The sequence below is a fragment of the Chelonoidis abingdonii genome, chromosome 4 (assembly GCF_003597395.2).
Source record: "Chelonoidis abingdonii isolate Lonesome George chromosome 4, CheloAbing_2.0, whole genome shotgun sequence".
In the NCBI taxonomy this organism is placed as follows: domain Eukaryota; kingdom Metazoa; phylum Chordata; order Testudines; family Testudinidae; genus Chelonoidis; species Chelonoidis abingdonii.
The window spans coordinates 115400637-115423569 of record NC_133772.1 but is presented as its reverse complement, the minus strand read 5'-3'; the positions used below and the strand labels follow the sequence as shown (position 1 = coordinate 115423569).

Genomic DNA, 22933 nt, shown 5'->3' with positions numbered 1-22933 from the left:
CTCACTTACTATTTTCTTGAATCTTTGATAATAAATTTATTTTCACTATAAATAAATCTCAATGCTGTGGTATTAATCAAAGTCCTGATCCTGAGTTGAATCATACAAGCTGGTGTGTACACTGTTCCCTTGGGACCAGTAGACCTGGTATTTCTGTGAATATTGAGTGGATAAGGAGCTGGACACTACAGGGGAATACTTCAAAGGAGATTGGGTCCCAGAATTCACTTATTGTTAACCTGCAAGGACCATTCAAACAGTAAGGCCCACAAGTGCAAGACAGGAAGAAGAGAAGGCCACTTCTGCCAGACAGGATATAAGCTGCTACCCATTCAGAGGAAAAGGTCACATTAAGTGGGAATGCCCGTATACGGAATAAGGAGTGGGGGAATATTGTAGCTGGAGTGGGATTATTGGAAGCTCTCAGAAGAGAGTAAAAACAAGCTCTCTAACAGTGGTCTGAAGATGAGATGGGGGTTAATGATTCAGTGGCCCAGTGCTTGCTTGTGTGAAGCACACCGGTTTAACCAGTGGTTTTGGGTGAGTGGGTGGATGGGGGAGAGGACACTCTAGGCATACAGGGCATACATGGGGAGGGAACCTTATCCAGTGACAACAGTCTCATTGGGAGTACATTGGGGGTTCCAATGGAAAAGGATTGGGATAATGCAAAGTTCACCCCATCCTATGGTCTTAGGGACCTATTGAAACCCATTCCCTCTAAGTAGATGAAGAGAAGCCTGGTGGAAGGAACCTCAATAGAGGGTAGAAAACACAGAGCTAGGGTCATGCATAGCACCCAGAGTCCACAAGGAGGGATACAAGTAAATCCTAGACAGGAAACAACAAGCCAGAAAAAGTGAGGCTCAAGGAGGAAATGCTGGGGCAGAGGAAAAACGGGATAGAGAGAACCTAGACAAATTCTAACAGACCAGGAGAGTGGAACCCAGGTGTAAAATACTGGGGTAGAGATGAAGCTGGAGAAGGGAGTGAAGGAGCAAAGGGTATTTGTACAAGGACAATCCAAATACAGTCAAAGGAGAACCTGCCATACCGCCGTTACGTGGCCCAGAGGACAGAGCAACCTAAGAGGGATCCAAGACCCTCAGACTGCAAGATACTAGTTGGGAAAGAATCCCAGTGGGCTCTAAAAAGGACAGGATAGATTCAGGGCAAAAATCTGTAGTTGTCTGAGGTGTGAGCCACAATGGAGTTGTGGGATAGGCCCTTCACCTAAGAAATGCTTCTCCTGTGGATGGAGAATGGGAAACCCTCACAGATGGAAAGTCAAATTAAGGTCCAGTTTTATCTATAACCTTCAAAAACACACATCATTGGTTATCATTTGACTTTGAGCAAATCCCTGCTGGAAGGACAATGATTAACGCAGGTGCCCCTCCAATTACCTTTTCAAAAAAAATTTCTGAAGAGCTCTAGCATGATCAGAATGTGCACAGTCTGAACCTATTTGGATTAAATTGTATCTGAAGGAAATTTTCTTCGTATAGCTCTCACTGACAGCATTCTAGTGGCTGCAGTGGTTTCTATTTTAAATTGCATACAAGTTAATATAATCCTAGGTATAACATCTGTCTCATAAGCTGTAGTTCTGTTGGTGACTACAACAAACACTCCATATTTAGTTAGAAAAAACATTTAATATATTTTATCAAGAGGAAGACTTTTGCTCGGCAAAATAAAAAGTCAATGCTGAGTGTGTAATAGGAGTGCCTGGAGAGTTATTTAGTGTGGCAAAATTCCAGCATGATTTATTATAGAAAACTCTAAGTCAGATATTTATTTGATATTAGATCCTAGGGATGAGAGAGAAAAAGGGAGGAAAATATTCGTCTTCATTTACAAGGGAACCCTATGAGATGCAACTGGTACTACAATATTCCTCAGAATCAACAGTTTGCCTATCTTTTATAGGCTTAAAACAATGCACAGCTGATCACGAATTAAGTCTCAACTCAGCCTCTAATTTGTGGAAGCAATTCTGTGTCTGCAAATGACTGCACTCACAATGTATTATAAATGCAAATAGTATCATTCAAACATCAAGGTATCTGTTTTGCAGCAATAAAGCAGTTAGTTAAATGCCTAAAAGTTGACAAACTGTGCTCACAACTGTGGGAGAAAAGTTGCACCTGTGAACTTAAAAGCCACAAATATTCCTATATCAATTAATAACATGAATGTAACCTCTATGGGGTTTAGAGAGCATGGCTCCTTTAAATCTTTTTTTCCATGGGGGAGGGAGAGCGTGAGGAAAAAAGAGAAAGTTACTCACCTTGAAGTAACTGAAGTTCTTCGAGATGTGTGTCCCTGTGGGTGCTCCACTCTAAGTGTCGGTGAATCCCGGCGCTGTTGATCAGAGATTTTAGGTAGCAGTGCCTGGTCGGGACACAGGCGCTCAGATGGTATCTCCCGTCTCGTTGGAATGTTCCTGAGCACCTACGTCCCGCACCCCTCTCAGTTCCTTCTCTACCGTGGAGCAATTTTACTTGTACTCCAAAGTAGAGGAGAGGAGGGTGGGGAGTGAAGTACCCACAGGGACACACATCTCGAAGAACTTCAGTTACTGCAAGGTGAGTAACTTTCTCTTCTTCTTTGAGTGCTGTCCCTGTGGGTGCTCCACTCTAGGTGAATGTGTAGCAGTACCCACTATGGTTGGTAGGACTTTGGAGGTGTGGCAGTGAGTACTGTAGATAGTACTGTATGGCCTACGATGGTGTCTGCCATGGTGTCTTGCGTGAGAGCATAGTGTTTTGCAAACGTGCGTTCAGATGACCATGTAGCCACTTTGCAGATGTCAGGAATGGAAACATTGTGTAAGAAGGCAACAGATGTTGACATAGCTTGAGTAGAATAGTTCTAATGCCTTTGGAGGGTTGAAGATTTTGCGTGCGGTAACAGGATCTGATGCAGTCAGAGATCCACTTGGACAGACATTGTTTAGAGACAGCATTACCCTTTGATCTTTTGGTAATGGAAACAAAGAGTCGTGGGGACTTACAAAATGGTTTAGTCTTGTCTAAATAAAAGGCGATTCCTTGCCTGACGTTGAGAGTATGCAGGGTTGCCTTTTGTGAAGTCTTGTGAGGTTTGGGATAGAAAGTAAGTAAGTATATAGGTTGGTTGAGGTGGAAGGTAGATACCGCCTTAGGAAGAAATTTAGGGTCTGGTCTCAAAGTGACTTTGTCTTTGAAGAAGATTGTGTAGGGACGGTCAGCCATCAGGGTGTTCATTTCACCTACTCTCCTTGCCGATGTTATGGCAACTAAGAAAGCCACCTTTATGGACATATGGAGATAAGAGGAAGTAGCCAAGGGCTCTAATGGAGGTTCCATGAGAGTGTGCAGAACGAGGTTAAGATTCCATGCAGCAGCCATTGGGTAAATTTCAGGGTAGAGATTTTGCAAGCCCATGAGAAATCGTTTTATGGTTGGGTGGGTAAAGAGTGAATAACCTTCTAAGAGGTCATGGAAGGTGGTAAGCGCCATCAGGTGCACTTTGATGGAGCTGAGCGAAAGTCCATCTTGTTTTAGTTTCAGGAGGTAGTCTAGAATGTTAGAGAGGGTCACCGTATTGGGCGCTAAGTGATTACGTGAGCACCAGAGGGCGAAACGCTTCCACTTCTGCAGGTAGGTTTTACGAGTGGAGTTTTTCTACTGTGCAGGAGGACATATCAGACTTGCTCAGAACCATGAAGGAACCACGCTGTGAGGTGGAGCTTTTGGAGCTGGGGATGAAGAACCCGTCCATTGTTCTGGAAAAGGAGATCTGGCCTGTTGAGGAGAGCCCGTGGGTGACAGGAGGACATGTGGAGTAGATAGGGATACCATGTCTGTCTCGGCCAAGCCAGGGCAATAAGTATGACCCAGGTTGTGTCGTCTACAATCTTCCAAAGAACTCTGTGTAGCAGAGGGAAGGCGTACAGGAGAGAGTTGTTCCATGGGATGAGGAACGCATCTCCTAGGGATGCAGTTCCGAGTCCCACTCTGGAGCAAAACTGGAGACATTTTCGATTCTGGGTTGTGGCAAAGAGGTCTATTGACAGGGTGCCCCAGAGGCAGAAGAGCTGTTGAAGTATTGTGGGGTGCAGTTCCCATTCATGTTATGTCGAGAAGTGCCTGCTGAGTGCGTCAGCAGTAGTGTTGTGGCAGCCCGGTAGGTAGGAAGTGGTGATCTGTATTTGATGTTGTATACACCAATTCCATAGTTGGATGGCTTCCATGCAAAGGGAATGTGATAGGGCTTCCCCTTAGCATGTATGTACTACATCAACAGACGTAACAGAGTCTGTTAAGACTCGAATAGATTTATTCCTTATGAGAGGAAGAAAGTGAAGGCACGTTCGTCTCACTGATCTGAGCTCTAAGAGATTTATGTGTAGGTGCGTCTCTGATGCGGGACCACTGGCCTTGTGCCCCGTGTCCTAGATGGGCTCTCCAACCGATTAGGGAAGTGTCTGTGGTGAGCATGAGTGGTAGGGATCGTTGCTGGAAGGAAACCTCAGTGCAGAGGTTCTCTGGTCTTGTCCACCAATGTAGGGAAGCTAGAATGTTGGGAGGAGGTGTTAACAGCATCCCTAAGGTGTGTCTGTTGGGTTTGAAATTGGAATTGAGCCAGCCTTTGAAGACATCTCATGTGCAGCCTGGCGTACTGGACCACAAAGGTGGTGGCTGCCATGTGACCAAGGAGCTGTAGGCAGAGTCTTGCCTGTGTCCTTGGATGAATAGAGAGCGTGTGTATGAGCTGCGTGATAGTGAGGAATCTGTGATATGGGAGCGAGGCTCTGGTCTGGATTGAGTCAAGATGAGCTCTGATGAACTCGATCTGTTGTGTAGGTGTCAGGGTGGATTTTTGGATGTTTATTTGGAGGCCTAGGCTGTGAAAGAGGGCGATAGTGAAATGGGTAGTTTGGAGTGTCTTGCCATAGGAGTTGCCTTTGATGAGGGAATCTTCCAGATACAGGAAAAGCATGACCCCATATTTATGGAGGTGAGCCATGACCACAGCTAGAGTTTTGAAAAGATTCTCGGCGCTGTGGAGAGGCCGAAAGGAAGAAATCTGTATTGAAAATGGTCGTGACTGATTGTGAAGTGTAGAAAGCATCTGTGAGCTGGATGAATTGATATATGAAAATAGGCATCTTGTAGGTCGAGTGCTGTAAACCAGTCCCCTTGATTCAGTGCAGGAATTATTGTGTCCAGTGTGACCATTTTGAATTTTTGTATCCTCATGAATTTGTTCAGTCGGCATAAGTCCAATATAGCCCTCCATCCCCCAGTCTTTTTCTGGTTTAGGAAATAATGAGAGTAGAAACCTTTCCCTTGACGTTGCATCGGCACAGGCTCCATTGCGCCTAGCTGTAGGACAGGGATCTCAAACATGTGACCTGCAAAGTTATTTTCTGTGGCCCACGAGCTCCTAACAGCCCCTCCACCGTCCCCCAGTGTTTACCTAGAGTGGCTCTGGCCTGGCGTGCAGCAGGGGCAGGGCAGGCTCTCTGCCTGTCTGCCTGTCTGCCCTGCCCCCGCGCTGCTCCAGGAAGCAAAAGAACATGGGGAAGAGAGGCGCAGGGGGGTGTGTTGATGTTGCTTCAGGCACTGGCCCCAGCAGCTCCCATTGGCCGCGTTTCCCCATTCCCAATGGGAGCTGCTGGGGGAGGTGCCTGAAGCAACAGCAACACATACCCCTGTGCCTCTCTTCCCCCATATCTGCTTCCCAGAGCAGCGTGGAGGCAGGGCGGGCAGACAGGCAGACAGGGAACCCGCCCTGCCCCCAGTGCACACCAGGCCAGAGCCTGCCCCCCAAGCCCCTTCTGCACCCCAACCCACTGTCCTGAGCCCTCTGCTGCACCCTGCACCTTAACCCCCTTCCCTGAGCTGCCCACTGCATCCTGCACCCAACTCCCTGCCCTGAACCCCCTGCTGCACCCCGCACCCGTCTTGCACCCCAGTCCTCTTCCCTGAGCCACCTGCCGCACCCTGACCCCCTGCCCTGAGCCCGTTGTTGCACCCAGCACCCCTCCTGTACCCCAACCCCCCTTCCCTGCACCCGACCCCCTGCCCTGAACCCACTGCCACACCCTACACCCCTCCTGCACCCCAACCCACTGCCCTCAGCCCCCTGCCGCACCCCTTCTGCACCTCAACCCCATGCCCTGACCCCCTGCCAAACCCCTCATCCCTCCTGCACCCACCCCAACCCCCTGCCCTGAGCCCTGCCACACCCCTCATCCCTCCTGCACCCCAACCCACTGCCCTCAGCCCCCTGCCGCACCCCTTCTGCACCCCAACCCCGTGCCCTGATCCCCTGCCACACCCCTCATCCCTCCTGCACCCACCACGACCCCCTACCCTCAGCTCCTGCCACATCCCTCCTGCACCCCCTGGGGGCAGGGAGGGGGCGGAGTTGGGGTGGGGATTTCAGGGAAGGAGTTGGAATGGGGACAGGGAAGGGGTGGGAAGAGGCAGGGCCTCATGGAAGGGGTGAAGTTGGGGGAGGGCCGAGGGTGGCAGAGGTGGAGGTGTCAGTAATGTGGCCCTCGGGCCAATGTACTAGTCCTCATGTGGCCCTCGTGGTCATTTGAGTTTGAGACCCCTGCTGTAGAAGATAAGCCACTTCTGCACAAAGTAGGTGCTCGTGAGAGGGGTCCCTGAAGAGGAACGGGGAAGGGTAGGAGGATAGGATATGAATGGGATAGAGTAACCAGTCTGAGCTATCTTGAGGACCCAGCGGTCCTGTGTAATTCGCTGCCAGGAATGTTGGAAACTCTGGATGCATTGGCCAAATGAGCAAGTAGGCTGTGGAATCAAGGGGTGGTCGCACAGACCCTCGACCAACACTTCAAAATTGTTGTTTATTCCCAGATGGATGGGAAGTAGTTGCTTGAGCCTGATTTTGTCTGCGCTTAGGGGGTCTAGAGCAATTCCTATTTACATTGTATGGTTTGCGTTGAGGCCAATAATATTGTTGCGTACGTGGTCTTTGGTAGGGTTGGTATCATTGTCCCATGGGAAGAGATGGGTGAATGCCCAGGGTGCGCAGTGTTGCTCTAGAATCTTTCATTGTATGAAGTAGTTCATCAGTGTTTTTGGGAAACAGTTTTTTATCAAAGGAGAGGTCCTCCACTTTGTTCTGCAGATATTGAGGGATGCCAGATGCAGAAAGCCATGAAGATCTGTGCATAACCACAGCTGATGCAGTTGTACGGGCTGCTGTGTCCACCAAGTCTAAAGAGCCTTGTAGGGCAGTTCTGGAAATCAATTGGCCCTCGCTCAGAATTGATTTAAAGTCCATTCTCCTGTCCTCTGGTATGCAGGAGGCAAATTCAAAAAGTTTATTGTAGTTATCAAAGTTGTAGCTGGCGAGGAGTGCAGAATAGTTTGCAATCCTGAACTGTAGGGTGGAGGACGTGTAAACCTTGTGACCAACGATGTGAAAGCGTTTAAGATCCTTGTCGTGCAGGGTGGGCCGGTATTGTGGCTGTTTCGTCCTCTGTGTGACTGCATCCATGACGAGAGAGTTCGGTTGCAGGTGAGAAAATAGGAAGTCAGCTCCTTAGCAGGAACACAGTATTTACGTTCGGCCTTTCTGCAGGTTGGTAATAAAGATGCTGGAGTTTGCCAGAGAGCGTCAGCTGGTTCCTGGAGTGCCTCATTTATGGGGAGCATGATCTTTGAGGGTGCAGAGGGTTGAAGGATTCTGAGGAGTTTATGTTGTGTCTCCTGAACCTCTTCTAGAGGGATGTCCTGACTGAGTGACACCCTCTTGAAAAGTTCTTGAAAATGTTTACAGTCGTCCACATTATGTGGGCGGGGGGGAGAGGGTTCTGTCTGGAGCAGATGGAGAGTTAGGGTTCGGTCATTCCGGATATGGTTCATAATTCTCAGAAGGGGGTTCAAGTACACTAGAAGTGGACAGAGCTGGAGATCGAGGCACAGAAGCAGGTAGTGGTTTCCTGGAAGAGGTCTGATGATGAGTGGTAGGAGGATGTGGCCAAGGGTACCACTGAGGCCAAGGCATAGGGTAGGAAAACCCAGGTGCCACCCATGGAGGGGCGAAGTAGGGAAACTGAGGTTGGTGGCTGCGGACTGTAGCCTGAGGTGGAAAAGGCTCCAGTGCGGGAGGAGAGGGAGGTGCGGAGAACTCTGCTTGCTGTTGTAGATCACGTTCACTCTCAGCGAAGCTAGCCAGTTCAGGTGGTGAGAGTGGCTGTTCAAAGAGTAAGCCCTGTATATCTAGGAGTGGAGAGTTAGGCTCAGGTGGCACTGAGAGGTCGATTTGAGTGAAGAAGTGTTGCTCCTGCTCCCTGGGTTGTGCTGAGCCTGGACTGTGCTCTAGTGTGTTAAGAAGCGGAAGTGAAAGTGTGAGCGGTGCCGTGGGTTGGTTGGAGGTGCCCTGCAGGGGTTCCACTGCTGGTGCGGGGGCAGGAGGCAGGCTCGGTGCCAACATTCTACCTGGCACTGGAGCAGAGCGTGCAGTTGGCACTGCAGCTATTTTTAGCCCTGAGGCATGCGGTGCCGTGGAATCTTTCTGTGTCTGGGAGCTTGAATTTCTTCCTCTACAGTCTGTGGGAGCTGTAGCTGAGGCGTGAGCCAGGGCTGAGGTGCCTGCCTTTGGCACTGTCAGCACAGAGGGTAGGGATCTCGCAGGAGACCTCTTACCCTTGTTAAAGTCTCTCCTATGAGACTGCTCTGCTTCTTGCCTCTGCTCAAGAGAGGGTGAAGCAATGCTCCCCACTCATTCAGATCTGGCTGAGGAGGATGTAGGAGCGGGTTTAACTTTCCACGTCTCCGAAAGTGGCTGCAGGGATTTTTCCATAAGAAGCATTTTAAGCTGCAGGTCCCTGTCGCACTGAGCCCTTGACTTGAGGCTCATACAGTGGAGGCACTTTGTGGGGATGTGAGCTTCCCCGAGGCACTTCACACAATGTGAGTGCCCATCCAACCTTGGCATGGAGTCCTGACAGGAAACACACCTTTTGAATCCTGAAGCCCCTGGCATTGTGAATTAGAAATGGCAGGGGAGAGTGTCTCAGTGAGAGACAAGTCTGAAGTGATTTTTTTTTAAAACTAAGTCAGTATGTAACTACACTAAAGGAAGGGAAACAACTAGGATGTAACTAATAACTATTTCTATATTCTTTGTTACTTTGTTCCCACAGAGACCAGGGAAGAGAAGCAGCACTGCCCCCAGTTCCGTCTTCAGCCAGGGACGGTTCAGAAGGAACTGAGGGGGGTGCGGGATGCAGGTGCTCAGGAAGATTCCAATGAGACAGGAAATATCATCTGGGCACCTGCGTCCTGACCAGGCACTGCTACCGAAAATCTCCGATCAACGGCACCGGGACGCACCGACACCTAGAGTGGAGCACCCACAGGGACAGCACTCGAAGAAGAAGGAGGGAAACACTGGGGGTGGCTCTGGAGCTTGAGGGAGAGAGAGGCAGCAGCTCACAGACCCTTGCAAAGGAAACAGAGAGAACCTGCCTGAAGCCTGGGAAGGATAGGGCAGCCGATTGGGGACACCCCAGGACAGGAGCCAGGAGAAGCACTGTGCTAGGGAGGAATCGCCTGAGAAGGACAGGCTGGAACTGGACTCAGTTTCACGGCTGCCCAGAGCTGCATAGGGCTGTGAGTACTGGGGCTTGTGACTATGCATTGGGAACAAGAAGGGAGGCTGCTAGATAGTTAAGTGGGGAGGTGGTCGCTCTGTGTGGCTCTGCAGAGAGCGGCAGAAGAGGGCACCAAAGTGGTTTGTTGGGGGAAAGTTCACTGGCGCTGAAGATGACCAGGAGCACTCAAGACTCACCATAGGACTGGAACTTTGCTCAGGACTCCTGAACTCTGTGTGCAGACACGTTGCTCGGTGTCTGCCTTCCAGACTGTGCTCTCACTGAGCCCGTGGGGCCTTGGATTGGATGCAGGCCTGTTTTACTGCTCCCCCTATATTTCCCCTTGTTGTATTTCTCCTCTCATCCCTCTGTAAATAAATCTCTCCCTTTCTTACATCTATTGTACTTTTCCTGTGGGTGTGTGTATTCACTCGGGGGGGGGGGAGTGGAACAGGTGCCCGTGGGGCAGAAGGGATATTTCCTGCTGCATTCCTGACGTGCTTTTTCTTGCCCAGAGCCGCCTGCAGAGCAGACTCCACCTTGGCCATGAGGGCGCTAAAGTTACACGAAAAAAGACTGAAATGAATTACTCAAATAGCCAAATTTGACTCTGAAGCAACATTTCTACGCCACACTTATTCCTTGTAGTACAATCAAATGACCTACCTCAGAGAAATGTGGTATCATCTGTCTAATAAACAGACTCCACACTCAAGCTAAGCTACAAGCACTGGATCTCATGAATTTCTATGACCAAAATATTCAAATTAACTAGAGTAATTCTTTTGGAATTTCCACCACATCAGGGATAACGAACATCACTAATGCCACTGCCAGTAGTTCTTTAAAGGGCTGGATGAATGCTGCTTTTTACTTTACTTTACCCATACTGCTGTAAGGGTTTGGCATGGTTGATAGCTACACTCTCATAGATTCTGCTGAAGTGTAACATTAAAGAATACTGTCGCTAACTTGTAAAATAATTGTGGAACTTTACATCTGTGGAAGCAGTATTAAAAGCAGGGCAAATGTTTTAGTCAATTTAAGAATAGAATGAAAGGTAGCCCTAACTCTAACCACGCAAGAGTTTTAAGAGATGCTGCTTCTCGCCTTGCTTTTCTCACCTTGCTTCTTGCTTTTAATTGATAAGGATGGAATGCTGATTTAAGCAGAAACCTTGAGATAAGGTAGTGTTTGAAGGGCATTTGTATAAACAAAGGATAACCATTAGCTGTTGATGTATGTAACAGAAATGTGTAAATACTTGTCTTATACTGCTTGTAGGGGGAAGGTCTGCCTAAGGTCGGGGGAGCTCCCTGTCCGACCACAGTCTTCCCTTGCAATTGCTCGTAATAAACTGTCTCTGGCTTGTTGCTAACAAACTCAGAGTGAGGATTTGTTTTCTTCCGCACATTTTTCTTATGATGTAATTTTTTATTGGAAATTCCTTACTTACTCTAAAATTTCTTAATTTGCATATTTTGCTCAACTGGTAAGTTTGAAAAAAAAATGGTTACTCGCCTTGTAACTATTGTTCTTCGAGATGTGTTGTTCGTGTCCATTCTGATCAGGTGTGTGCATCCATACGTGCATGGTAGCCGGAAGTTTTTTCCCATAGCAGCATCTGTTGGGTTGGTCTGGGCACCCCCTAGAGTTGCACCTTCATGACGCTCAATATAGAGCTCTGCCAACCCACCACCCCCTTAGTTCCTTCTTGCCTGCTACCTCAACAGAGGGGAAGGAGGGTGGGTATTGGAATGGACATGAACAACACATCTCGAAGAACAGCAGTTACGAGAAGGTGAGTAACCATTTTTTCTTCTTCGAGTGCTTGTTCATGTCAGTTCCAATCAGGTGACTCACAAGCCCAAGTTCAGGAGGTGGGGTCAGAGTTGTCCACTGATTGGAGCACGGCTCGTCCGAAGGATGCATCATCTCTGGCCTGCTGGCTAATCACACAGTGGTTGGTGAAATTATGTATGGTGGACCACATCGCCTTCCTGCAGATTTCCTGAGTGGGAACCTGAGCCAGGAACACTATTGATGAAGCCTGTACCCTGGTGGAGTGTGCAGTGATTGGAGCTGCAGGAACACCTGCCAGGTTGTAGCACTCATGAATACAGGATGCTATTCATGACAAGATGAGTTGTGATGACACAGGCTGACTTTTCATTCTGTCCACCACTGCCATGGATAACTGGACCAATTTTCTGAACGATTTTGTTCTCTTGATTGTGGCAAAGTACCTGCTCCTCCTCAGCAGGCTCAGTCCTTTTTAGACTTGGAGACACAGGCTTGGGCAAAGCAAAATCCTTCCAGGTCGCACAGGGTCTGGTTGATCCATCTCTTAGTCAGTCCCTTGTGCTGGGTTACTCCCCTTGCTGAAAGGGTTCAGAGCCTTGCTGCACCTAGCTTGCTGGTAGCTTCTCTGCTTCTCTCACTCTACCCCCTGCTTCGATGACAGGGAGAGTTTAAAAAGGTCTCCAACAGTTGGGGCCAGCTGAACCTAATTAGTTCCCTGGTAACTCCTTTTCCAGCTGAACCTTATTTCCCCGTGGCTATATCTCCTCAGTGGATAGGGAGGCCATGGGAAGTAGCCCAGAGGGTTGTAGCTGTTGTGCAACTGTACCAGGAGGCACTCTGGACAGCTGCAGTCCACAGGTCCCTGGGATAGAACTCAGAGTACAGGGTGGGCCTGGGTTCCCCCCAAACCTCCCAACTCCTGATCAAACACAGGAGGAATTGACCTGGACTGTGGCTTCTACCAGAGGGGAAGGTCTCTGGGGTGTTTCCCAACCCACATGGTGAATCTGTGAGATGAGCAAATCCGCCAATAAGCTCAGAACCCACCAAGGTAGAGGAGGAACTTTGTCACACTATACTGATATAGGCATGTAGTGTAGACTAGACCTAACTCAAAGTGTCACTGCTAAACACAAGATTTGAACAGTTTGTTTTTCATAAGTAGTTGTTACATATTTCAAGGGGCCATTCAAGGTGAAGTGGACTGCTAACACTCCTCCAGTCTTAGGGAGGAGATTGAGAGGGAAAAAGCAGACTGGGGGAGGAGGGGGGGATTGTTAGTGGATTACAGATTGTTGTAATAAGCCATAAATCCAGTGCCTTTGTCCAGTCCATGATTTTTAGTGTCTATTAAAGTTATGAATTTGTTATCATTTGAAAGTGTTGTGCAGGTTTCCTTTGAGGATGAGAACTGATCATATCTATAGGTCAGATATAGAGTAGTCAACAAGCAGGCCAGATCTGGACTGTCAGATGTTTTCGAATGGACCCTGAAATATTTTTATTTACTTATTGTTATCATTATCATTTTTTAAATTATTTTCTCTGGAGCGTGGACCTTGACTATACCACAACCAAGAAATTTGGGCCTTGACAAAAAATAATTGACTACACCTGGACATAGAATGATCACTTTGTGAAAAGTGTTCACACACAGTTGACAGAGTTGTTGGCAGAGTTGTCTTTTATAATTTTCCTATGTGAGTTTATTCAAGAACGTAGTGATTGTCTGGTTTCACCCACATAGTTGCTATTGGAACATTCAGTGCACCGGGTGAGGTACATCCATGGATTTTGAAAGGTGTGTTGTGGTAGATGTTGATCATTGTAGCACTGGAGATGTGTCTGCAGGTTTTGCATCTGTTGTTCTGGCAGGGTCTGATGCCACTTAAGAGTTGGTGTGTCCTGGTCTGTGGATGGCTTGCTGCAGATGATGAGCTTGTAGAGGGTGTGTATTGTGTGTGTGTGTGTGGGGGGAGGGGGTGTTTGAAAGCCAGGAGAAGGGTTCAGAAAAGATTTCTTTCAATATGGGGTCCCCACTGAATATGGGTTGCAGTAGTTTGATGATACCCTGTATGGATTTCAGTGTGGGGTGGGGTCTAACAACTAGGGGTATGCTTTGTATGGAGAAAACAATACCCATTTTAGAAGTTCTCTTAAACAGTGGGCTACTATTTCTCTAAACCAGCTTTACAGGTCTGTAAATAAGTTTTTTTTAAAGTTGGCTAATCCTTTTTTAAAAATACTATGGGCAAGATCCTGAGATGAGGCTGATCTGGAGGGATGGCAGGTTATGTATATGTTGTTAGTCCACTGCTGACGAAGATGATGACGACAATATTGTTGCAGTTGTCATTTATGGTTATGTATATGACTCCGAAGTCCAAACCCTGATGCACAGAGTCAGCCACACTGTGGGCATGGGAAGTCTGTTTCTATGATGTTTCATGATGCAGCTCTCTGGCATCTTTCACTTGCAGACTGGAGATTATTTTGTTGATCCTGCTCAAAACTGTTACATGCTGATCTTGTCAGAGACTGCCAGTGAGTCCTGTTCTCAGCCATTTGCTCAAGTTCTTTGGAACTGATAATAGTCCACTAGAGACTGCTGTTCATATTATCTTTAAAGAGTTTATACCAGTGGTTCTTAACCTTTACTGCAGCCTTCACCCCTTTGGTTCTCAAAATATGTTCTCGCACAAAATTATCAAAATTTGCATTACAATTACCTTAAAAACTTGAAAACTTAAAAACTTTGTATATTATGGTAATCACTAAAAATGTATAATATTAATAAATACATAGGTTTGATGAAACAAAGTAGTTGTACTTACATGCCTGTGCTTAATTTATGTTTTCAATGATTTACCTTCTAAAAAAATCTGGCATGTCTCGCACCCCCAGAAAGGGCATGCGTGCACCCCAGGTTAAAAACCACTGGTTTACACAGACAACCCTTCTTTTGCCCTGACTCAGTTCCCCATACAAGATCTGTTTTGGGAGACGGTGGTCTTCCATTCTCATGACATGTCTGGTCCACCTAAGTTGTGCTCTCAGAAACATTTCCTCAATGCTGGTTGTGTTTGCTCTCTCAAGGACAAAAGTGACTTAAAACTCATTTTAGCATTCTGCTGATCCTAGTGCAGCCTTTGTGAAGGGCCTGGCCCCACTGTGCCATACTACAACAACCTGAAGACTAATTTACACTGGATATAAATGGCCCCAAGACACTGAAAATACAGCCCAAGACCAGCATGGTGACAAAACAGGATGGTGGTTATAACAGATGAAACCACCTTTTCATATACAGTGAACTGTAAGAACAAAACCATTTATCACCTCTGTATCAACAGATGTATTACTTTATCCGGTATTGGTTTACATGCTTAAGAACAGCCAATGCAGACTATACATAATAAAAAAGATATGAAGATTGACTGAAATCCTCACAGCTAATAATGGTGCCAATTTTTGCTGTACAGATTCGTATGTACAAAGGAACTATATGGCCCTAGCCCTTAAAGTTTACTACTTATATCTTAAAGTATAGCCTTTGTAGCTTGATGTGTGAGAGAGTCACACACAAGGAAAAATTTTTGAGGGAAGAGAAAGAAGCGGTTCTTTTTAGTATTTTTATTAAAGTGTAAAAAATAGGATACTTACATCCTGGAGATGTTGGGGAGATTAGAAAATGCTTCACTTGGAATTGTTCTCAGATGAGTCTCCATAAACCTCCTACAAAAACAAGTGTTTGTCAGCTAATGTCCTTCAATGAGAAGTGAAATGTAACAAAGCCTTGCATAGCTCCAGTCCTACCTACATCTCAACTCTCATTTCTCTACATTTCCAGTCTTCCCATGTTTGCTTTGCATCATGGCTCCCTTTGCATTGTTCTTTGTTCTATTTGATTTGTACTCACTTCCATTCTAAAATAGTACCTTTGTCTTCTCCCACAATATTTCAGGAATCCAGTAACTGACCAAAAAGACCTTGCAGGGACAAAAACATGGAAAGCCTGACAACTGAAATTAAAGTCTGAAAGTTAAAATGTTACTATATTGTGTCATAATCCTATAAAATATGAAACCAAGTCCAGCACCATAATGGTCATAATGCATCTTCTGACAGTCCAGTGCATTACCAATGTCCTCTCTAATCACTGACTCTGCAATGCTATGAGACCTAAATTTGTGATTCCATCACACATCAATAAGCTTGATTTGTGCTAGTAAAGTCAGCAGCTGTGACTCACAGGAGGGAGGGCTAGCTCAGTGATTTGAGCATTGGCCTGCTAAAGCCAGGGTTGTGAGCTCAATCCTTGAGGGGGCCATTTAGGGATCTGGGGCAAAAATCAGTACTTGGTCCTGCTAGTGAAGGCAGGGGGCTGGACTCAATGACCTTTCAAGGTCCCTTCCAGTTCTAGGAGATGAGTATATCTCCAATTATTACTTATCACAGGAAGCAGAGATGTGAAGAAAAGGTGCCATTTGATTCTAGTTACCTTTCTCCAATGGAGAAAGGAAAGCATTTAAGCAGTCTCTGAAAAAACTGAAGTGACAAATGTAGACATCTTTTTGATTAGTACTGTTATACCGAATTGAGCAGTCCATTCCTTGCTCACTACTTGAAAACGTACCCACCAACTCCCAATTCTCATTTATAGGGCCCTACCAAATTCACAATCCATTTTGGTCAATTTCATGGTCGTAGAATTTTAAAAATAGTGAATGTCATGATTTCAGCTATTTAAATCTGAAATTTCACAGTGTTGTAATTGTAGGAGTCCTGACCCAAAAAGTAGTGGTGGTGGGGGTCGCAAGATTGTTGTAGGGATGTGTGCGGTACTGCTACCTTACTTTGGTGCTGCTGCTGGTGGCGGCACTGCCTTCAGAACTTGGTGGCCAGAGAGCAGCAGCTGCTGGCTGGGAGCCCCATTCTGAAGGCAGAGGCACTACCAGCAGCAGTGCAGCAGTAAAGATGGCATGGTATGGTATTGCCACCCTTACTTCTGCACTGCTACCTGCAGAGCTGGGCCCTCAGTCAGCACTCTCCAGCCACCTGGCTCTGATGACAGCAGAGAAGGGTGGCAATACCACGATCCCCCCCTAAAATAACCTTGTGATCCCCTCTGCAACTCTCTTTTGGGTCAGGACTTCCAATTTGAGAAATTCTGGTCTCCTCCATGAAACTAATATAATGTACGGTAAAAGCATACAGAAGTGCTGATTTCATGGTGGAGAGACCAGATTTCATGGTCTGCGATTTTGTTTTTCATGGCTGTGAATTTGGTTGGGCCCTACTCATTCATGTTTTAAGACTACAAAACCAAGTTACTGTGTCAAAGGCACATAAGTTTTTTTGGCAGAGTCAAACCCAGTGCCAAGAGAATGGATTGAATACATGGCGAACTGCACAGGTCCATCATTAAGTAATGACATTTACACAGAAAAGATGTATAATTCCTGCATTTCAGAGAAAAAATGTTTTATCAGAAAAACTTGATAACATCTGGAATAAAAACAAATGTACAAGGATGGAGGACTCAATGGAAAAATCTTTGCCTTCTACACCTCCTAGACAGCTCTCTGTGTACAGGGTTTTTGCTAGTAAGAAAGACTAACTTTTAATTGTCATTTGTGCTAAGTAAAACATGCGGCTCTAATGAGAAAGCAATCTGGGGCTTTGACTCGAGTTCCAGTGGGGACCAGTCGAGGTCACTCAATTACGGTGAACTGCAAAGAATGAGACAGACAATCCCCAAAGCTAGTGGGTACTTCAATACTTATATATACCAAGTCAGTACAAAACAGCTTCTTCTTTATTACCTCTCTGGTTGCCCAGAAACCAACAACATAGTTCCCTCAAAGTAACCCAGCCTCAGGCCTCCATCCAGGTAACCAAGTCAAATATGATGAAGATTTCTGAAAATCTTATTTCATCATATAAAAGAAAAGGTTCTACCAACCCCACAGGATCGGACACATTACATCCCAGGTTCATAAATATTCCAGATCTTACCTAAATACATGCTTGCAGCCAATTATTACTAACTAAACTAAAATTTATTAAAAAAGAGAAGAGAGAGTATAGTTAAAAGATCAATATATATACAGACATGAGTTCAATTCTTGAAGTTCAGATACACAGCAGAGATGGTGAGCTTTGTAGTTGCAAAGAGTTCTTTTAGAACTTAGTCCAAAGGTTATAGTCCAATGTCCAATATCATATTCAGGGTGCTTCCAGCTGAACTGGGACCTCAATCTTGCGACTTAATTTCCCCTGATGAAACTTAAGGAGATCTGAAATAAAAAGGATTGGGACCCAAGAATTGTTTATACAATTCAGGCCTTCTTTGACAGGTTGGAGTCCCTCAGGGAACAATGGGTAATTAGGGTGACTTTGAAGTAGGTCCATCATCGGTACTTAGCTATAAGAATTAACATAAGGCAATTGCCTGTTCATCTACCATTCACAGATGATTTGTTATACATTTCAAAGAGAGATGAATACAGTGATATCCTGTGTTTACAATCCATTTAAATGCTAAGATCTTTTGATCTCTGATTTATCAGAATACAACATAGACAGAGACTGTTGATTATTTTGTTGACTACTACCCATATATATGTAAATACACAAAAACACAAACATTATCTCTCCAGGTGTCTTTAAGGGTTGAATTTGAGTCATTCATTCTGCAGGATGTTTAACTTTTTCTGGTCATGTGTCACCGGGACCACTAATAGTGTCTGTGGCTAACAGCAGTACACTAGGGAAGGGAATATTCTGCCACCTCTTGCAGCAATGAAACCCAAAACGAGAACCAGGGCAAAGTCTTTCTAAAGTATGAAGCAATAATGTAACCTTAAAGGCTTCCTCTGACTCAGTACTGAAGCAAGGCCCTAAGTCCTAGTTATAATGTTTGCTCATTAACTTACTAGCCCTTAATTATCTATTCCAATTGGTACAATTAATATGCTATGCTTTGTGTTATTTTGAAATCAACTTCAATTTAGTTTATGCTATTGTGATTGACTAGTCCATCAGTGACACTGATAGCTAATTAGCTAGTTTAGTAGGGGCCAAGAGTCAAGTATCAAGGGACCAGTCTACTAAGCTCAAAGTGTGCAGAGCTCTGACAATCAGCTGAGTATCGATTTCATCCCCTCCCCATCATTGCCCTTCACTGTTGAGGAGATAAATAAGGCCTTTTCACTCATGAAAACCAGGAAAGCTGCACAATGTGATTATGTCTTCCCAGAATTTCTTAAAAATCTCAAGACCAAGTGATGGAAATGGCTGGCAGCACTGATTTCCAATACCCATTCCTCAGGGCTCGTCCCAAGGAGCTGACACAAGACTATGGTTATTGCCATTGCTAAAATGAGATGCCAACCACTAATCCTTCACTGTACCAGTCCACATTACTCCTCTGCATGTCAAAGAAGCTCATGGAGAGAATATTACTGGACAATGATCCCACACTTTCACAGGCCTTGGGTGGCAGACCAGTCCTCGCCCACAGACAACCTGCCAACCTGAAATATATTCTCACCAGTAACTGCACACCACACCATAGTAACTTTAGCTCAGGAACCAATCCATGCAACAAACCTCAATGCCAACTCTGCCCACATATCTACACCAAGCGACAACCATCATTAAGACCTCATACCAGAATCAGCCACACCGATCGACGGTTCATTTCACCTTCACGCTCCACCAATTAATCTATTTCCCGATCATATGCCAGCAATGCCCCTCTGCATGTACATCGCCAAAACTGGCACGTCTCCTATGGAAATAGGATAAATGACACAATAATCAGATATATGAGAAATGGCAATATACAAAAACTGTAGGGAGAACATTCAACCTCCCTGCTCACACTCTAGCAGCACCTAAGGTGGTCCATCCTGCAGCAAACAACTCAGGACCTCAAGACTTTCCAGAGAGGATCGCTGAGCTTCAAGTTCAATACTGCAAATTTGACACACGTCAGCTCAGGATTATAACAATAGATGTGATGGCTTGCTCAACACAAACACCAGTTTCCTCCTCCTCTTGTTTTGTCAACCTGCAACTGCCCAGAACAAGTGCCTCTCTCTCACTGACTGATAATCTCTTCGTATCTCTAGCTTGCTTGCATATATTATATTCGTGCCCCTTGTAATTTCCACTAACATGCACCGTATGAGTGGGTATTCACCCACGAGAAGCTCATGCTCCAAAACGTTCTGTTTAGTCCTATAAGGTTTGCCGACAGGAATTCTTTGCTTTTACATTATGGAAAAAGCTCAAGTTAGTTGTAATGACTCCACTATCCCCGTCCTGTTTCAGCCCAGAGTTTAATTTGTGTATAACAGTATGTGTTGAACCCCTATGCTTCTTAACATCTGTCCCCACCTTTTTATTTTGCATGTACCCTGGTTACTACTTTCTCCAATCCTGAGGAAGGCTCTGTAAGCCTGGAAAGTTGTTTCTGTCTTCACCATAAGAGAAGTTGGTCCAAATAAAATATCATTACCATCACCTTACCTTGTCTTAAACAACTGACATTGTATCACATCCACCATCCTCTGGAGAAAGTAGTACTTATTCCTGACTTTTTTTGAAAGGGCGAATGGATAAACAAAGAGAGTGCTTACCTCTGTTCTGTCCCTCACTTCACCCACATAATATGAAAGGCACTAGAAATCTTTTAACTTCTATGTAGTGCTTGTGGTTTAAAATAAAGTTGGAAGTAGTTATACAGTCATGTGCATGTTATGAGAATTCAATATTTTACTGATTAGGATGACAGGCCAGAAAGAGTTAATTTAACCACAGACCTGACTGTGACACCATGTCCGAAGCTATTAGAGACTTTGTTAGGAAAATATGTAAATGTAATAGATCTTTTTGATAATAACAAGTCTGCATTGTTCAGAGTAGAAGGGGAGAATGTTTGCTCATGGTTTGTGTGATTAAGCAAATAAGTCTCGTCTTATTGCTATGCTTAATTCATAAGATAAAAAAGGAATATTACATTTAGGAATGTCACTGAGTGAATTTTTGTCAATCTGATGTCTCTTTGAAGTTGTGGTAACCTGTATTGAAACTGTTAAATGGGAATAAGGCAAACCGATGGCACAAGGTGCACAAGGTGCACACACTGCCGCAGGTCTAAGCCACCAACTGTGGGGCTCTTGCCATTTAATTAATTTTAAATGAAGCTTCTTAAAAATTTTAAAAATCTTATTTACTTTACATACAACAATAGTTTAATTATATATTATAGATTTATAGAAAGAGACCTTCTAAAAATGTTAAAATGTATTACTGGCATGCAAAACCTTAAATTAGAGTGAATAAATGAAGACTTGGAACACCATTTCTGAAGGGTTACTGACTCGTGGTTTAATGGATAAATTACCCTGTATTAATTGCCAGGCTGTTTGGGAGAAGAAAAGTTAAGCCTATTGTTTTCTCAAGCCAAAAGGCTGCTGGAAATGTACAAGAACTCTGGGACATGAGCCTACTTCATCTTAGATCTGCTTTGGGTTTCAAGAGGGGGAAACCTTAAGCCATAAGGATTGAGATCCCCAGTCACTGACTGGAGCAACCCTGAATAGGGACATTGGACTATAACCTATGGACTATTTCTAAAAGAACTTTTGGTAACTACAAGCTCATCTCTGCTATGTACCTGAACCTCAAGAATTGAATTCAAGTCTGTATGTATATCGATCTTTTAACCAACACTCTCCCTCTTTTCTTTTTTAATAAATTTTAGCTTAGTTAATAAGAATCGGCTAATAGTGTGTATTTTGGATAAGATCTAAGTTATAATTGGACCTGGGTATGTGGCTGATCCTTTGGGATTGGAAGAACCTTTTCAGTAATCATCATCATATCTGACGTGTGTGTCTGGATGGAGGCCTGAGGCTGGGTACTTTAAGGGAACTGCATTGTTTGAACTTCTAAGCAACCAGTGAGGTACTATAGAAGCTGTTCTGTGCTGGCTCGGTAAATCTAAGTACTGGAACAACCACCAGCTTCTGGGGTTTGTCTGCCCCGTTTTGTTTGCAGTTCACCCTAACTGAGTGACCTCAGCTGGCTCCCATGGGCAACACTGTCACACAGCCTCAAGCCTTGGGAGCGGGACTGGCTTGAAGAAGGCAGAACAGAGCTATTAGCCAAATTAATCCTCCCTGTACCGGTTAGAAAGTCTAAGGGCTTGTCTATGCATACAGCCCTGAAGTGGCACAACTCCACTGGTGCAGCTGCACTACTTTAGTGCTTTAAGTTTACGGAACACAAGGGAAAGCTTCTGCCTTTGGCATAGTTAATCCACCTCTGCGAGATGCAATAGCTATGTCAATGGGAGAAGCTCTCCCATCAACATAGCATTGTATACACCAGGGGTTATGTCAGTATAACTGTGTCAGTGAGGGTGATGTCATACCGCTGAATGAACATAGTTGTACCGCTGTAAGTTTGTAGTGTAGACGTGGCATAAGGGAGCCATCGTCTCTCTAACTCCTCAGGGCATTCATTGTGTCTTTGTTGTTCCAGTCCCCATGCATTTAATAATTCCTTTATACCTACATGTTTCACAAATAAACCACCCAGCTCTTAACAACTGTGTCCAAAATCCTCATATTAATGGCCACTAACCCAGACTATCTCCACTCAGACAGCATGATTTCTCAGAAAGAAAGAAAATACTACAGGGAAATGATTTTTCACTTAATCAAAAAAATTTACTATGGTCATTTAACAAAAGCTTTTCTACATTAGGAAGAGAATAATACACACAGAAAGCAAGTCTAGTAATGAATGAACATAGTTTTACTGCTGTAAGTTTGTAGTGTAGATCTGGCATAAGGGAGCCATCGTCTCTCTAACTCATGACCTATGAGTTACAGGTGAAAGACGGTGATAGTGCCCCCTTTGCTTTTATATAATATATGAAATAAAGTTTGAAAGGAGTTTGAGGGGTTTGTTTCTTCTTTCTGTTCTTCTGCTTTGGTATTTACATTAGAAATTCAGGTCTTATCTGCACTTTTTTTCTTGAAAGATTTTACTGACAACTGATCTAGTAGAATGACATCTGTCACCATCTCTTGGTAGTGGTCTTTCTAGGAGTCTTAGCTTGTCCTGACTGACCTCTTTAGCCTGTTCTCCATTCGGTCAGTTTTTAAGACCCTCATCTCAAATTAAGTCTGTCAGCTCTTCAATTTTAAGGCTTGCAGTCTCCTTCAGTCTTCTGACTGTTTTTTTGTTTTGGAGGCAGTCTGACACAGGCTATCACCCCTTGCTATCTTAGGCCTTTCTGCCTCCTTTTCCTTCTCTGTGCTTTCCCCTTTACAGAGAGAGGTCTTGTCTTCTCTAATGGTTGCAGCTGTGAGTGCCTGACTCCATGACTGGCAATTCTGACAGCCGCATGGGGATGCGATCAAGATGTTTGCTTATAAACAGGACAGACTCTCCTCTCCCCTCTGTCTATGCTCAGCATGG

At 45.0% G+C, this 22933-nt stretch overlaps 1 protein-coding gene across 1 annotated transcript in view; it reads right to left on the bottom strand.

Moving 5' to 3' along the window:
- The window catches only part of TSHR (thyroid stimulating hormone receptor), a 215691-nt gene that overhangs the window by 100675 nt on the left and 92083 nt on the right, over positions 1–22933 (bottom strand). Inside the window, exon 2 of the mRNA XM_075065858.1 lies at positions 15095–15166. Within this exon, the coding sequence (XP_074921959.1) occupies positions 15095–15166 (72 nt within the window). The remainder of the gene's footprint in view (positions 1–15094; positions 15167–22933) is intronic.